The 18,483-nt window shown below is 40.3% G+C and overlaps 1 protein-coding gene across 1 annotated transcript in view; it reads left to right on the top strand.

The window, feature by feature from the left end:
- The first annotated feature begins 2,704 nt into the window (after positions 1-2,704).
- Positions 2,705-18,483, top strand: part of LOC127430590 (matrix metalloproteinase-17-like) — a 99,429-nt gene continuing 83,650 nt past the window's right edge. The window contains exon 1 of the mRNA XM_051680464.1: positions 2,705-3,247. Within this exon, the coding sequence (XP_051536424.1) occupies positions 3,101-3,247 (147 nt within the window). The 5' untranslated portion in view covers positions 2,705-3,100. The remainder of the gene's footprint in view (positions 3,248-18,483) is intronic.

Consider the following 18,483-nt stretch of genomic DNA (forward strand, 5'->3'; position numbering starts at 1 on the left):
TCCTTGAATTTGTCCTGCAGCCTACTCCTGGTGAACAAGGTTTGAAATGAACACCCGCCAAATGCGGATTTTTCATGCCGAGTATTTTGCTGTTGTACTAGCCGCTGTGGAAGGCGACATATAAGACTTCTCGGAGTGATATATTACAAGAAATTAGACACAAAGACGCGTGTTTGACGAAACATGATTCTATTCTGAAGAACAGATGAAAGAAAAGCCGCCAATGCCCGTCTGATTTTACATGTGCAGTGAGCTCCGCTGTTCACAGTGCAATGAAAACGCTTCTCCTAGACATGCACATGCATAGAGTTCTAGGCCTCGTTTCCCAATAACTATTGATCTTAGCTGTTAAGAGCATTTTCTACGAGCGATTTTATGAACATTTGTTATTTTTTATGTGCACCCAGGGTGTGAAATACCCGCCATCCGCAAAATGCGACGAGGCTCAATCCAGTTCTGGAGCTCCTGTCCAAATGTATTTATTTCATGCGCCAGTAAATTTGCTCATCTTTCCACAACAGGCGGGTGACCTGTAAGATGTCTCGGAGTGACACATGACAAGAAATGCTGTTAGTCAAAAAGACGCACTTGAAGAAACACACTTAATTATATTTTTAAGAACAGACAAAAGAAAAGCCGTCAGTGCTGTGTCTGATTCGCTGTTTGTTCAGAGGCGTGCAGCCGGACCGTCTCGTGGAGCAAGCACATGTAAAGAGTTAACACTCCTTTTTTTTCCTGTTTCATTCAACTGAAAACTGTTTCGAAGAATAATGTAATCTATGAGAATGCTGCAAATGATCTCTGATAATCTCGTGAAGTGCTGTGAGTTTAGTTTGCTTTATTTTCACGGTGCAGTTCGCTCTTACACATTGTGAACGCAACTCTGCAGGTTCATTAATATATAAACACATTTGATAAGGACACACATTTGGCAGCATTTTTTGGGAACACAAGGGAATTTAATAGGCTTATTTATTATGATGATTATTATAATTGTCTTTACATTTATAATTGTCTTTAGTTCTTAATTTGCACCTGTTGCGGCGTACTGATGTGATGGCAAATGGAGCCGTTGGAGATGATAAATGTTTGGATTTGGAGAGGTGGTTATATATAAGATTTTTTAATCACTTCGTTATTTTAATTGCTTTGTTCGTTTCGTTTAAAGTGCAATTTAAATTTAGAAATGTCTTTTAAGTTTTTCGTGTTTCAATAAATTAATTACATTTTTAAAGCAAAATCAACAAAGCAAAAATATTCACCGACCTTGGGCTTTGGGGTTGATCATATAATCGGATATCGTGATATTTTATGCGATTATCATTAAAATATTTTTTACATATTGCCCAGCCAAAAAGGGAAGTTAAATTTTTCATGAACAATTGTAAAATGAAGTAATTTTATGGAAACCCGCACAAACACGTATACTCAATTCCATATTGCAACATGTTACCTTTTTGCATAATAAAATTTTTAATTTTTGCATATTTGTTTGTTTTTGAGTAGTCTATGGGCAATATAAACATTTTATTTTATTGAAAAACTTTGTTTTTGAAAATAGTAAATTATTCGTTGGTGGTATGGCTCTTTCAAAGAAATGCATCAACCAAAAATAAAAATAAAAATGGCTCCTTAGTGAAAAAAGGTTCCCGACCCCTGATCTAGCGAATGTTTACCAGGAAAACGATTGAAAAACAGTGCGAGTGGATGCAAAAACACATTCAGTTTGAACAGCCCCTTGTTCACATGACACAGCACTAGCTGAAGTTTCTCAGAATTACCTCTCAAAAAGACAGCCGTTTGTTTCAGTTGACTGTAGGTAAATGTACACTGTATCCAGCACTGTATTCGTAAATGTCCCGATACTGTTTTACTGTGTGAGAAACTGCTCCAAATGATTCACTGAGAGCGCTCTGAACTAATTGTACTGAATCACGAATCGATTCAGACCATTTTGCAAGCCCGTTTGGCCAATACACTGAAAAGAACCAACTCAAAATAATTATTCATTCACAAATTTGGCATTGCTAGCAGGGGTGGAGCCAGGAGTTTTTCACAGGGGTGACCAGGCAGGGGCCAGAGATCAGTCTGTGGTGGCACAGAAGCGGAGGCATGTGGATACAAAAATGGAGGGGAGTGGATACAGTGACACCAAGACAGAGAGGTGCGGTGACCTTGGTGTGCACACATGTTGTCTTCTGTGTGTTGTGGTTGTACAGAGATGGTTCCGCCTCTAAAAAACTAAATTGTGCCCAAGACATGAACTGACCAAAACGGCAATTGTGAGTGGGGTGGCCAATGGGGTGGCCAGGCTTCTGTTCATGGTGGCCAAGGCCACCCCTGGCCACCTCCTAGCTCCACCCCTGATTGTTAGTTCTTTTAAACAGCCATCAGAAATATGGGACACATTTCATGATTGGTGAAATATTCTAAGAGTAAATATTTCTCAGGTCAGTCGTAGCGCTCATGGTACGCACAGTGCGTACAGCCATACAGCTGCAGGCGCCACTGCCCTTTAACTGTGTTTGGTTGCCACAACATTACTTTAGTCACATTTAGGTAATGGAAAGGGCTCGTTATTAATTCTGTGGCAGTCAGTGGTGTTTGAACTGGACGACAGTGCCCCCGCAGCCCCTCCTCCCATCTGAGAACTATACAAGTTCTCCTCGCGCTTGCCGGGCTTTCAGTCCGTTGTGTTCGGCGCGAAGCGCGCGGCAGCTCTTCTTTGACAGCAGACGCGCTGAACTCAAAGGGGGTTGATTCACCACAGTCTGTGATCCTTTTACAACTCAGAACGTTTGAGTTTGGGTCTTTGGAAGTGAATACCACAACGACTCCTCATCAGTCGCAGAGCTTTCAATTTGGTAAATCGTGATGACCACAATGAATGTCATACTGGACGATGACAGGGATTCCTGAGGATATTTATCGCTCTGTGTTTTGCCATCCTCGATATATGTGGCTCAATGTGATATGTGTTTCACATGTTTGCGCACAACAGTGAGGTAGTTTGACTTTCGAGCTTTCTCGTGGACCGTTAAATGCCCAGGATCTATACGGTGGATGCGGCGGAAGGAAAGACAGCGGGAGCGATTAAAATATGAAGTCTCTCAGTACTCGAAAGTGGAATTCCATCCGGAGCGTTTGGATTATTTACCCAGAGATGATTCTTGTTCCAATTCTCTGGTTTCTATCCCAAACTCGGGCGGCCCCGTCTATTACAGCCGAGCAGATGGATATGGGGGTGGTAGGTGCTCTTTCAAGCCTGTCTTCCGAGTAATTATCGTTTAAGCGGCAATGATGAAAAGGCGTGAAAGAAATACCCGTGGCCTGTGGATATAGATAATTATACATATTAGACACATCTACGAAATCGGAAATTCAGTCACACTTCAAATCCCACACGCCTGAATAGATTCGCTTAGAGGATTTAGTTCATTTCTGTCTTCACAGAAACATTCAACTTCACCCTGCATCAATTCTGTGACTGTCAGCATAACCAAATCGAAAGTCTTAATTATCCAGTCGCTCGGTTATTTTTACATGCCTTGAACGATTATAAAGTAAATTACATAAACATCGTATCTCATTTACACATGCGTTCAACTCATGACCTTCGAGACTGGTCGGTTTTCAGACGTGTGGACTGTATTTCTGCAAAACGTATTTTGTATGTCCCGTAACGCAGTAAAAATAGGATATTGAGGGAATGTTAAACTTCAGGCTCCTAGATAAGGCTGTAGAGCGCATAATAAGACTTTATTTTTGTGTTTGTCTGTATTTAGTCACACTCAACCACATCTTGGATGCTTTGGTTCTTCAGAAAAGTACTTTCATGCTGCGCACGCTCTTGGACATAATCGCTTATATGACATTTTCACACGCAATGAATTTTGGAGAAAGAGTGAACTGTATGGCTGCACATCTGTCCCTTTGGGGAAGTGTGTTGGTAGTGAAGAAAGAGAAATTGACTACATGAAATCGTTCTTTTATTGAAATAGATTTGTTGGCTGATTAGCTTGTCAGTTGCTCTGAAACTATACTAAAGTGTCAGCTTTTTTTCCCCTTTTCTTCTTTTTTCTTTTTGTTGCATTCTTCACAGAAATGGTTAAATGAGGGCAGCAGCAATGAGGTAAGGGTAAAAAAAAAAGCACTGGGGCATCATTGAATGCATTATACAACTATTTTGAAGTAAAAATTACTTTGCTTCTTGCTGTCTTAAAGAAACAGTTCACCCAAAAATGAAAATTCTCTCATCATTTACACACCCGCATTTCATCCCAGATGTGTATGACTTTCATTTTTAGAAGAATTTCTCAACTGGTTAGGTCCATAAAATACAAATGAATGGTGACCAGATCTTTAAAGCTCCAAATAGCATTTAAAGGCATGGGTGCGAAAAAGATCAATATTTAAATCCTTTTTTATTGTAAATCGCCACTTTCACTTTCACATTCTATTGTTTTTGGCAATTCACATTCTTCATGCGTATTGCCACCTACTGGACAGGGAGGAGAATTTATAGTCAAAAAAAGATTTATATATTCATCTGTTCTTCACTCACACCTATCATATTACTTCAGAAGACATGGATTAAACCACTAGAGTCGCATGGATTATTTTCATACTGCCTTTATGTCATTTTTGGAGCTTCAAAGTTCTGGCCAACTTTCACTTGCATTATATTGAACTACAGAGCTGAGATATTTTTTATAAAAATGTTAGTTTGTGTTCAGCAGAAGAAAGAAAGTCATACACATCTGGGATGGCATGAGGGTGAATAAATGATGAGAAAATTTTCATTTTTGGATGAACTATCCCTTTAAGGCTTTTGGGGGATGTTTTGGTTAAATATTGTAAAGAAAGAAAGTGTTGCTTACTTGGTTTATAGTTGCTTTCAAACATCACCTGAGCTATTGTTCTGTGAACCTCAGGTTAGCGTGGAATTACATCAGCAAAAGAAAAAAAAATCAATTAATGAAAGGCTCCAGTACTCTTGTTGTTCTGGTGTATTTTTATTTTTTTTTTTCTCCTCAATGAAATTACTTTGTCTAATCAATATCCTTTTATTGTTTGTATCCAATAACTTTCTAAAAAAGTATTTATAAAGTATCGGTATTAGTCACTAGTCAGATTTTTCTTGTAATTCATATCTTGTCCAACCTTGCCAAGCTACACACAAAAACTTCCAATAAGTTTTTGTTTTAGACTTGCAAACAAATTAGAATGATTTGAAGGGCCCTTTAAGAACCACCTTTGGTAATGAAACTCACAAATCTTACCTGACGCTACTGAGCAGTTGGCCCCCACATATAATGAGGCTGTTGATGTATGCCACTGTGTGACACTGCATGTCATCAAACCTCTGATCGTTAATATTGCTCAGACACTCTGAAAAGGATCACCACTATGTTATTCTGATGGGTTAGGCAGCCCTCGGTAACAGCAGACAATAATAACATGACACTTACATCAAGACACTTCTTTCACAACACATATATCACAGTGTAGTGTCCGGGCACTCACCCCACCCTTTCTTGCTGTGTCCATATGACAAAACCCCAACCAGAAGCACTTCACTGTTATTGGCTACCACTCATGTTTAAATGAAAGCCTAGGGAGTCCACATTCAGGGGAGCTCTGGCCTGTTGGCACAGCAGCCCCTGATAGGTGCAAACAATGCTTTTAGAAAGTAAAAGCCATGGGTGATGGGACAGATGGTGAAATATCATTGGGCTCAGGTTGACTTGTGTTAAGTAAGGGGAACGTGATGGAGCATGTGGGTGAGTGACATTCTGATTGGGTGTAAGGCTGTTGCTCTTACTGCACAGAATGGGCCAAGTCAGGGCAGTAGTAGGTAGTACCAGTTATGTTTGTTGTTGTCTGTTTATTGTCTTTTCATTATTTTGCAACACGCATTTGTTGTCATCACATTCAATCCAGACAAACTCACAACTCGGCTGAAACAATTTCTTACATCATGGAATTGTAGATTTAGTAGTGACAGAAAACACTATTAAACACTACAGTATTTTAGTATTGTCTTCTGTCCGCACTGGTGAAAGAATGCCTAACCCTAGGCAATAGTGCCTACAAGGCTCTGGGATGCAGTGGACCTCTCATTGCATCCAACATAGTTTCATGACAACCCGTAATAATTTGTATGTGATGGCGAAATCATAAAATACCATATGACTTGGCTCGTAGAAAAAGGTACTTTTATTCCCACAGAGATGAACCAATCAACAAATTGATACAATACAGGCATCAAACTTTAGGTAGCCTCCTATCCAACATTTAATTTTCAGAAAGGAAATGCCTGTGAATAAATCTGCTTACTCTTTCCATATTTATTTATTAATTATTTGTATCATATTTATTTGACTGATGCATATCAATAATGTGTAGTACGCTTCCCTTTCTTGTTCCAAACCCCAATATTGTTTTTTTTTTGTTTTTTTCCCGTGGTGCTTAACAGTCATTTTCCTCTTAAATTCATTGTAAAATTTAGGTTTTGGGTATAAGGTTAGACTTTATGGTTAGGTTTAGGTTTGGGTTAGGGGTTAAAATTGTGAAAAATTGTAATAGCATTGGTCATTGTTTCGAAATGTTTGTATTGTTGCAATTTCATACTATTATAACTTGTCATGGACCAGGTTTGTCACATCTTTCCCCTTGAACCATGCAGCTCTGAGAAACACCAGGAGCCTCAACAATCATTGAAAAAAGTTCTAACTAGGCCTATGTTGCAAAAAAAAAAAAAAAAAAGAGAGAGAAGGCTATGCCATAGGGTAGTACTATTATCATAATGATAATTTTGCAACATTCAGATGGAGGCTAAAATTAAACTTGTTCACCAACCATTTCTGGGGCTGTACTGGATTATGACACACGTGACAATTAATCTGTAGTCCCAGTGTCATTGCATGTTATTGCATATTTAACATTGCTGCGCGCATTGGCGCCAAAGTGCAAATAAACCTCTGAACAAAAAAGCAAACCAGACACGCGTATTTCTTTAGTCTATTCTTCAAAATATAATCAGATGTGATTCCTCAAGCATGCGTTTTTGTATCTAGCGGAATTTCTTGTCGGCAGTGGCGGGTAAATGAGCAAAATTACCCACCACTGCGCGACATGTAGTTTACGGCATCCAACAGTTTGATAAGCCTTTTTACAACTAAACTATTTATTAAAGCAGTGTCAGACAAAATCTGCAGAATGACATGTAACAAATACATACTCTCCAAAACACCTCTCAAATAAATTTTTGGATTATGCATAATAATAAACTGAGGATTTTGATGTCCGATAGTTAACAAACGGTGCTTTGATGGCTGCAAGAGCTGTGCATTAAAGGACTAAACGTAAAGAATTAAAGAGACAAAACTTATTAGAGAGAAAACCCATTATGTGGAACCATGCACAAATAGCTTTGTATATTAATCATTGTAGCATTAAGATAAACATGTTTTTTTATTTTTATTTTTATTTTTTATTATTATTAACTAAAAAAAAAATAGATTTTTCGTCAGGGAGACGATTTTAAATTTTGGCTCAAGAATTGTGATTTGTAACAGAATTGATTTTTTTTTCCCAGCCCTAGTATGTAGGCAACTCATCTTTTCAGTAAGATTTTAATTAGTGTGCATATAATTGCTTTTTACTTCTTTTTATTAGTTTGCAGCAAATGAGCTTTGCCTGTCCTTTTTTTGCCAGGGCAATAATGGAGCATTGTCTGCTTTCTTCCTTGAAATCCTGGGAGTTAACATGCTGCAGTGTCTTTAGTAAGAGCACCAGCTGGACCTGTCAACAGATGCATGCAGCAGGGCATCGACTTCTCAACCCCCCATACAACAACCCCCCCCAACAATATTTCCTCACAGGTGGCATGCTCATTACAGTACATACCACACATTAGCACACAATCCCAGAGTGACACATCCTCGCCAGATCCAAAAAGAGCCAGCCTCCTGTGCTGTCATGAGCCTGTCCATCATCCATAATGTCAATTTGACCATTGTGCTTACTCACTGGCTCTCATTTCTAATTACCCAGAAAGACTTCAGCGTGAGTGGGGCAGGCTTGCGATTGACATCTGAAGGGAGGTAGCCAAGAGCCAGCACGGGCCCTGAGCAGAGTAATCAAGAGAAAGGGATAAATAAAAGAGCATGGCAAAAAAAAAAAAAAAAAAAAAGAGAGAGAGAGAATTAAGAAGGCCGTCACCATTTAGAGAACTGGTATGAAATCAATAGCATTTCTTTTTGGCCGGGATAGACCTGTCTGTCTGGAGTAATGTACTGTGGATTGAATTGCAGCTTCAGCAGATCAAAGGATTTTTTTTCTTTTTTAATATCCCATTAATTGTGCCTGACGGATTGCACTCCCTTGTGCATTTTCCCACTGGTAAGAGAAGAGACATAACCATTTAGCAGGATGTGGTAACTGTTCTAGTGCTGGGTGGGCATATATTTGGGTGCATGTCCCACTTTCTGTTGCCGTTCTGGATTCTTGTGACCTCCAGTCCATTGACAGGCATCTTGAGGTTGTGGATTTGGGACGAGGAGATTATTTCAGGAACAGGGTCTGTGGAGAGGTGGCAGTGGTGTGAATGAGAATAGATTTGGCACAGTGAGGATTAATGTACCCTTTAATTTTTGTTCTTGCTGAGCAAATTCTGTTTCTATTCTGCAGACCTTTGGCAACCTAAGCAGAAACATCCAATGTATTAGTGCAGTGTGCAGTGTTTGCTATTACCAAGATACAGAAAGTCAGATTTTGTTTTTATCAAATTGTTTATTATGTTTCCAGGAGTGTTGGTTATTCATGTTTTTGAGACGTCAGCATCATCCAGTCACTGCCAACCATATTAAAATAAAATGTAGTATTATAAATTCTGAATCTGACTACCATTGTACCATGTCTGCCAACCATGTTGAGTGGTCCAAACATTGTCTTCAGCCTGAAACGGAACTTTGTTCAGAAGTTTGGAGTGAACACATATGGCTGCATAGGAAAGCTATAGGATGCTCCCTTGCTCCCTATTTAGTGAATGACTTAACCACCATTTTGCTGTCTGTCTGCACTGGTCTCAGAACAGTTCGAAATGCACCTTATTTTCATCCTAATTGCATATAAAGCCCCTGAAAGCAACATTTTGGAGCCTTTGGATGAACCCATTGATTCTCAATGTGATAACGCATAGTGAACCTAGGATTTCTAAGAAAAATAGCCCTATAGTCCACGAACATAGTCATTGTGTTTAATAGCTTGCCATTTTGCGATGAATCGATTAAGTTTTCAAAATGACATATCAGATGAAACTAGAGACTTAAGTCTTTTGACTCAAACAGGTTTCAATGTAAAAACTTCATGAGATTTCTTACTAGATGTAGTTTATGTTGGCATTTCTCACAAAGACAAATTGTGCACAAAGTGCATCAAAAGTTTAACCTTTTAATGACAGCCCACGATGTCCTGAACTGAGATCATTTGGTTTAAATGAAATTAAATTATGCTTAGCGTAAAGCGAAGACAAAAAACACAGCAAGAGGACACGGGGTCGCACGATTAAAAAAAATAAAAAAAAATAATAAAAAAAAACTATAAAAATTAAAGACATTCAAAATAGTTCATTTCATTATTAGGCTAACATTTTGGTATATTACTAGTTATTGTTAGGCATTGCATAGGCCATATATCAATGTTCTGTCATAATAACTAGAGAAAGATAACTTGTTTTGTCGAGATAAGTTTTTATGATGTTGAGAAAACAAGGCAGAAAAATAATAATGCATGATCTCTGTGGGCTTCCATGTGTCAGTATATTTTGTAATTCCAATTGCTTCTATGAACTTGAATTGTTCTAAGATTTTTTTTCATTTTGAATGGTCACTGCAGCATATTTTTGTAAGAATATTTCTTACAGCATCGGTTCAATGCGTAAAATAAATGGATTCCAGTTGAAACAATGCTCTTTCATTAAGTTTTGATTCAAGAGTTTTATTTTCCACACTCTGCTTTTGCACATTGCAATTTTTTTATCTGTGTGGGAGCAACAATCGAAGTGTGTGACTAAACTTATATAGCTTTGAGGGAACAATGGTGTGTAAGTGTGAGATGTGTAGAAATATGCACCTGTTTAAACCTGCATATTAAGATTTTTGTGGTTCAGCGGCCTAAACAGACATTCTTTGAATGCCCTACAGCCCATCTCATTGCCTGTGGAATTAAGCAGACATCTGGTTTAAAGTTTGAGAGATGCAGGAGCTGTCCAAAAACAACTACCATAAATCAGGTGTTGTGACAATATAACTTAGTGTTTTAAAGAGCTTTTGATGCTGTTTCAGGGAAGGATCTGACTCTTGACATCTTATTGGCACCCAGAGTAGCTCCCAGAGGCCAGTACCTTGCAGGGCATCTTATTTATCCTGACCCTGTAGCTTATCTAGATAATACCAGCAGCAACTTGGATGCATAATCAGCACTGATATCTGACTGAGAGAATGCATGAGGTGTATTTCACAAGATTAGTGCTCTGGATTGAGAACCATTCTATGTGGCGTCCAAACCTAATACAAATTCCTTTCGTAACATCTTATATACATTGTCCCTAGTAAATTTGGAATTTGAATAATGATAGTTAAGATAAATAGGGAACCAATGGTTAAAGTGGAATTTTGAAATGTTAAAAAACTTTCTCCTATTCAAGCATATATGACAATAAGTAAGCTATTTGTAGGTTGATTTCCCAGAGAAGTGTATAAACTGTGGCTCTTTGATGCTTTCAGAACATTGTTTGAACATCCCAACCAGTCCAACATAGCAAAATTGGCTTGACCAATGGTGTGAGAAAGTCCCTTTCAAGTCAAGTCCTCTCAGCGGCCATCTTGAGAATGCTCTCGGGCAGCTATTTTCTATGCTATGTTTACAAGTGGCAGAAAAGTACAGCTTCTACCTACTTGAATGTGGAAAGTTTGAAGTCTTCAAAACGGTTGGTCAAGATTATGATCAAAAACCATATTTCAAATCAGCTGAAAAATCTGACAGCAAAGGTATCATAAATTCTGCTTCTTTAGGCCAGATTAGGCTAAAAAACTCCATTCATTTTTTCAGGCTGGTCCAGCCAGCAATATTGGGTGTTCCAGATTTTCTTATTCAATTTAAAACAAGTTGTTAGTCTTGGGTTAAGTAGTCTCTGGTTTGGGGCATAGTCTTCTGTTTGTCTGACCAATGGCAGTTGGGTGGAATATTCAGAAAACCTGTTTTAAAACAGTCATTTAGTTTGCAGTTCCATTTAGTGGTGCAGAAATTACACACTTCACCTTAAGTAGATGTAACATAATAGATGAATGGTATGTAGATGACATAATTTACATGTAATAGTAAGTAGATGAAACATGCAGTAGCCAGTTTACACCTACAATCTTTACAACACTCGAGCACTTACATATTTTGTATCTATATTGAAACAACATTGTGTTAGCAATTTGTTTAACATGTATGTTGGCAAAAAACAAAACAAAAAAAAAAACACCTGAAATAGCTAGTTCTCTCTGCACATGATATTTTAATGATAATGATATTTTTGGTATAGGCCCTACTTGGTCAGAACATTGCAGACCAAGGTAGTGATTATACTGAGAGCCTCAATGGATAAACCTCAGGAAAACAGTGCCCTGTAATAAGTAAAATGCATGGGGGAATGAAAAGAAGGGGTCCCTATGCCAGCAGCTAGTTCGCCAGTAGTAACAGATCAAACTGTGTGGTAAAGGAAGCAAGAACATTGTCCCTCCACACTGTAGCTGCACGCAATATTACGTGTTTTCCATTGGATCACACTGATTTCAGCACTTTTGAACCAATGCTGTTCCAGTCCAAGTCCCTCCACAGAAAATGTATGTATATATGGTGGTATTTTTACCAGCTGAGAACAAACGAAGAGCTAATAAAATGTGTAAAGGAGTTAAAACAGTGCCAGGAATTCCTCCGTTGCTCACACAAACGAAAATATGCTGCAAGGACGGCTGACGGCGGTTCCGACGCCTGTACCGAACTGTAATGGGCAACATAGCTCCTATGATGAGAAGAACTATGTATGCTTGAGGTCAGTATTAGGCAAATTAATTCCTGTTTTTGGTCCATTTAGACGTCTTTGGTCCATGTTGCATTCATATATCAATCGAACCGCACCAAAGTTCATTTGGAAGCGGACAGAGACCCACTATTCAGGCGGTCTCGGTCCGCTTGTTTGGTGCGCACCAAGGTTCGGATGGCAGCGTTCACACTTGTTCAAATGATCCGCACTAACAGAGCAATCGCACCAGAATTCGTTTTAATCGAACCAAATCTGCCAAGTGTGAACACACCCTTAGCCTTATTTAAGCTGATGGGTACCCCTGTCCTCCCCAGGCAGCCTAAGATCAAGGGCATCTTTACCATGGCTTGTCCAAATGACCAACAAGCTCTTATAATAACTGTGGTTTTGGAATTGGGTTGGTGTGTTCCTTTGCAGCTAAAAATAACTAATGAGGAAAAGAGTATATCTTGTAACAGACAACCATAAAGCACTGCCAAAGAAACCAAAAAAGTAACAACAGAGCTTCTCTTAAATTGCTTGCAAAATTGTTTAAGCTGTGGCAGTAAAGTGCATAAGAGAGCTGTTTTCTTTATTTCCTTTATGTCAGCTACCATCCCTTTTGTAAATATATCAGCAACAGGCCAAGTGATTTTAAAAAGCGCCCTGTAGATTTCGTTGACAACCCCATAATGGCCTCTAGTAAGTTAATATTCTAGGTCTTATAGCAGCACGCAGCTTCCATAGTTTGTCTCTCATTTACATTTTTCAATTTCTAACAAGATGACAGAGCAAGTCAATGAGAGATGCAAGAAAAGCCTTCTTAGATGCAAGGAATGCCAGATAAATAATTTTGCAGAGTGAAGGTTTTTGATGTGCAGAAAAAATATATTCACGACTCTGTAAGTTTAAATGACATGGCTCCTTTTGCCGTCTGGTCCCTGTGAGAATGGGAGAGAGACGGAAAGGCATGTTTTTAGCAACGTAGCAATGTTTTCTCTAAAGCATATTTGCTCAATATATTCAGATTCCTAAGTAAAAACTACAGATTTAGACTGAAGGTAATCTCTCCTTTTGACAATAAACTGATGACTTGCAGACTCAGAGTAAATAGGTCCGACATGGATTGATGGCACACTCTGCGTGGAAAACTGCACCGTTGCGTTTATCCTTAAGTAGTGTTTTTTATCCTAAGAAATGAAATGTCAATGTTGGTTGTAATAAATACCCTTTCACTGAAATTATTTAAATGTTTCATGGTGAAACTGAGTTAGTTGCTTTTTCTTTGATTAAAAATTGTATCTTTTCAGATGTACTTGAGTAAAGCTTTTTAACTAAACACAACCCAATTGAGTACAATTCAAAAAGTCAAAATACTCTAATTATCAAATATTCAAATAATTTTTGTCTGGACATGCATCTTACACATCAAGGCCTGTCTTGCACTCAACCAATGGGCATGTGGTGTAAAAAGAGATCTACATAAACTGTTTGGAAATAATCTATTACCATACCTTGAAGTATTGATATGGTGTTCCTTTAAAACAAGACAGTTTGACATTGTATTGGTTTTAAATAGCATTCTCCATTTAAACAGAGCCAGTCAAATCGATAGGGCAAATTAAGCTCTATTATTTAAACTAGATTTAGTTAAATGTATTACTAGGGTGGAACATTTACTGGCTGCCTGCCCTACTCGTCCCCCTAGGAAGGGGGACGTGGCGGTGAGTTTGGAACTTTCAAACCTAATTCTAATCGACCAGTTTGAAGTTTCAGTTACTTTACATGTTCTAGGTAATGAACATCATGTATCTGCCATTTTAGATTCAGGGGCTGCAGGTAACTTTATTGACCTGGGTCTTGCCACGAATATCAACCTGTCTTTTGTTCCCTGTGTCCCTCCTTTGCATGTCAGCACTAGACGGACGACCTCTGGGGTCTGGCAAGATTCAACAAATCACCCGACCCATCCGTCTTCAAGTAGGACTTCTTCATTATGATGAGATTCAATTTCTAGTCACTCATTCTCCTAAGAACCTGATTGTTCTTGGCCTGCCATGGCTGAGACTTCACAACCCTGAGATCTCATGGAGAGATGGACAAATCACTCATTGGAGTGCTTCCTGTTTTCAGTCTTGCCTCAACCTTCCTCAACCCATCTCTCTTCCTCCTGTAAGCACCACGACTATCCTTGCTGAGAAGGAGACGTCGATTCTGCCACATTATTATTTGGATCTCCAGATTCAGCAAATCAAAGGCTATGCAACTTCCTCCTCACCGTTCCTGTGACTGTGCCATTGACTTTCTGCCGGGCACCTCTCCTCCACATGGACAAATATACCCCTTATCAGAACCTGAAACTAAAGCTATGGAGGAGTACATATTGGAGTCCCTAGAAAGAGGGTTCATTCGACCATCCACTTCTCCTGCTTCTGCTGGTTTCTTCTTCATAGGAAAGAAGGACGGGGGTCTTCGTCCATGCATTGACTACCGAGGCCTGAACACAGTCACCATCAAGTTTTGCTATCCTCTCCCTCTGGTACCAGCAGCATTAAAGCAGTTACGATGCGCCAAGAACTTCACCAAACTGGATCTTTGTAATGCCTACAACTTAATCTGCATTCGGGAGGGGGATGAATGGAAGACTGCTTTTTCTATACACACTGGCCACTACGAATACCAGGTGATGCCTTTCGGACTTTCCAACAGTCCATTTGTCTTTCAAGCCTTTGTAAATGATATTTTTCGTGATCTTAATGGCAAATAGGTCATTGTCTACATTGATGATATTCTGTATGACATGTTCAACACATCAGAGTGGTGTTCAACCGCCTTGTTCAACACCAACTGTGTGCCAAGATGGAGAAATGTGAGTTTCACAAATCAACCATCTCTTTCCTGGGGTATGTCATCTCCCCAGAGGGAGTCACCATGGACTCTTCTAAGGTGCAAGCCATGCTGAAGTGGCCACTACCCGTGTCTGTCAAAGAACTACAGCGCTTCCTTGGTTTTGCAAATTTCTACCAACATTTCATCCGAGGTTTCAGCTCGGTTGCTGCTCCACTCACCTCTTTGCTCCATGGAAAAGCTCTGAAACTGATCTGGACAACTTCTGCTCGTCAAGCCTTCGATGATCTTAAATGATGCTTTACGACTGCACCCATTCTCCATCATCCAGATCCCACTCGACCCTTCACACTGGAAGTGGACACCTCTGATTCAGGAGTAGGTGCAGTCTCTCTCAACGACAAGGATCTCCCGCCAAACTCCATCCCTGTGTCTTCTACTCACACAAGTTGTCATCTGTGGAGAGAATTACGATGTCGGCAACCGTGAAATTTTGGCCATGAAAGTGGCTTTCGAGGAGTGGAGGCATTGGTTAGAGGGAGCTTGTCATCCTTTCCTGGTTATCACGGATCATCGCAACCTGGAATACATTCAGTCTGCTAAACGACTAAATCCCCGTCAAGCTCGATGGTCTCTGTTTTTCTCCAGATTTGATTTCACCATTACCTTTCGACCCGGCTCCAAGAACACCAAAGCAGATGCCCTGTCCCGCATTTATTTGTCTACTAACTGCAACAACCCCGTGACCCCGATAATCCCACCAACACTCATTGTTGCTCCCGTACAATGGGACATTATGGCTGAAATCACCCAAGCTCAGAATCTAGAACCCAGTCCCACTGACTGCCCTCCTGATAAAGTCTTTGTTCCCAGATCCTTGCGCAACAGAGATCTTAAGTGGGTTCATGACTCGGCCTGCTCTGGGCATCCAGGTGCACAAGCTACTTGAAGGTTAGTGCAAAACCGGTTTTGGTGGGAGAACCTAGCGACAGAGGTCGCTGACTATGTTAAAAATTGCAATGTTTGTGCCACCTCTAAATCTGTTCGTCTGGTCTCCTTCAGCCCCTGCCTGCCCCTCGTCGTCCTTGGTCTCATATCGCAGTGGACTTTGTCACGGATTTACCCAACTCCCAGGGTTTCACTACCATCTTAACCATGGTGGATTGTTTTACTAAGGCCTGTAGATTGGAGCTCTGCCCAAGCTCCCCTCGTCTATGGAATGTGCCGAGAACCTGTTCCAGTATGTCTTTCGCTTCTATGGCCTACCAGAAGACATTGTCTCCGACCGTAGTCCTCAATTCACCTCCCAAGTCTGGTCTGCATTCTTCAAATTGCTCAACATCAACATGAGTCTAACCTCTGGATATCACCCTCAATCTAATGGACAAGCTGAATGCCTTAATCAAGACCTAGGTCAGTTTCTCTGAGCATACTGTCAAATGAATCAGCACGATTGGAGCCGCTTCCTTCTCTGGGCCGAATATGCTCAAAATATGCTCGGCGCCTCCGAGAGAGGAGGGCTCTCAAGACCCCCAGAGACCCCTTCCATTCCTCATTGATGGAGAGGAGGCCTTTCGGGTACACAAGATCCTGGACTCTCGACGCCGGGGTCGGACTCTCCAATACTTGGTTGACTGGGAGGGATGCTGCCCTGAGGAGCGTTCCTGGATGAACTCTGAGGACAGAGTTCTGTTACACCTGCAGCATCTGCTATCTCTCCAAAATGCCGCCAGGGGTCTCCATCTCCTGAATTCTAGCTTTCCCTTCACGAACTACATTTCCCATAATCCCCCGCTCAGACTGATTGCTCACTCACCAGTTTCATATTATCCCAGACTATTTAAGTTCTCTGTTTACCTGCATTTAGTGCGAAGTCTTGTTCTGCCTAGTCTGCAATTCTGAGCATTATTACCATTCCTGTTCTTCCTGAGTTTTTGACTCCTTCCTGTTTATCGTATTTCCCTGCCTGCTTGTGAGTTTTTGGACCTTTTGCCTGTTTATTGGATTACCCCTCTGTCTCTCGAGTTTACTTGGTTTGCATTTCTTGGACTGTCTCCTGTGTACCGGACCCTTGCCTGTTTTGTCGTTTATCCTTTTATTTGCCACTTTGTTATACTGTTCATACGTTTATTAAACTGCACATGGAGCTTAACACAACTGCCTCGGCGTCTTCGCTACACAGGGCATCCAACTGCTTTTTTTTATCCCCTTTTTCTCCCAATTTGGAATGCCCAATTCCTACTACTTAGTAGGTCCTCTTGGTGGCGCGGTTACTTATCACGGCCATCTTATCACGTGTCCGCATGACACCGCAGAGACTCCACATGTGGAGGCTCATGCTACTCTCCGTGATCCACGCACAACTTACCACGCGCCCCATTGAGAGCAAGAACCACTAATCGCGACCACGAGGAGGTTACCCCATGTGACTCTACCCTCCCAGGCAACCAGGCACTCAGCACACCCTGGATTCGAACTCGCGACTCCAGGGGTGGTAGTCAGCGTCAGTACTCGCTAAGCTACCCAGGTCCCTATCCAACTGCTTTTTTAATGTCAGAGGGTATGAATGATTCCTCCAGCCTGGCCTGCAAGACTTTTCTCAGGTCATGAATTTGCAAAGCCATGATGTAGAACCAAACACTGTCAGGATATATGCATAGGCAAGTTCAATGACAATTCACATAATCTTTTTACGAGCACTACAGAAAAGAATGGAGAAAAAAGCAAATTTTCCTATGTATTTTCTTTGAAGGTTCAGTTTTCATCATCATTTTGCCTCTTGTGAAAAAGGGTTGTGCATATGAGCTGACATCACTTCTGTAACAGCTTTTTTTTAAGTTTGTAGTTTTGATTGCACACAGCAGCTAAGCAATATGCATAAATACATTTGAGTAAATAAGACGCGATAAAATGTGCTCACCAAAAGGTTATTGTTTCATGTTTTGGAGAAGAGTGAAACTGAACTATGTCCAGACAAGCTTAAATGCGCACGGTCCTCCAGAACTGGATCATGGATAGCTTAACGAGCACCGATACTGTTGCACATGATGAGTGTTGATAAACTCACTGCTGAGTTTTGCTCAGAGAGCGTTTGGATGTTTACCGTGATTTTAAAATCATTTGGAAGGTCAGATAAAAGTGATTGGCAGGCCATATCAAATCACTGACTTACATTAAATAAAAACATTACATCGTACCAGGAGACTCTCAGAAGTGTTGGTAGGCAAGAAAAAACTGCCGATACTCTGTAGAGTAAATTATAGATGTGCAGGTACTGGGTACTGCTGCGTACCACCCCACTTCAAGCACTGGTCATAATAACACTACTAAAACTTTCAAATGCTTCTTTTATGCCCCTGAAATGGACCACAACCTTTTGAAACACAAAAGTCCTGGCACTGAAATTATCCTGTCAGATAATCTGGCTTCATAACAGGAGTTTAGTCAACTTGATTTTCATGGCACATCTCCAAGAGAAGTGTGCTAAAAACAACATATGGACCTATTTAGGACCTTCGTTGACCTCTCCAAATCATTCGACTTGTAGAATAGAGAAATAC

The sequence above is a fragment of the Myxocyprinus asiaticus genome, chromosome 40 (genome assembly GCF_019703515.2).
Source record: "Myxocyprinus asiaticus isolate MX2 ecotype Aquarium Trade chromosome 40, UBuf_Myxa_2, whole genome shotgun sequence".
Lineage (NCBI taxonomy): Eukaryota > Metazoa > Chordata > Actinopteri > Cypriniformes > Catostomidae > Myxocyprinus > Myxocyprinus asiaticus.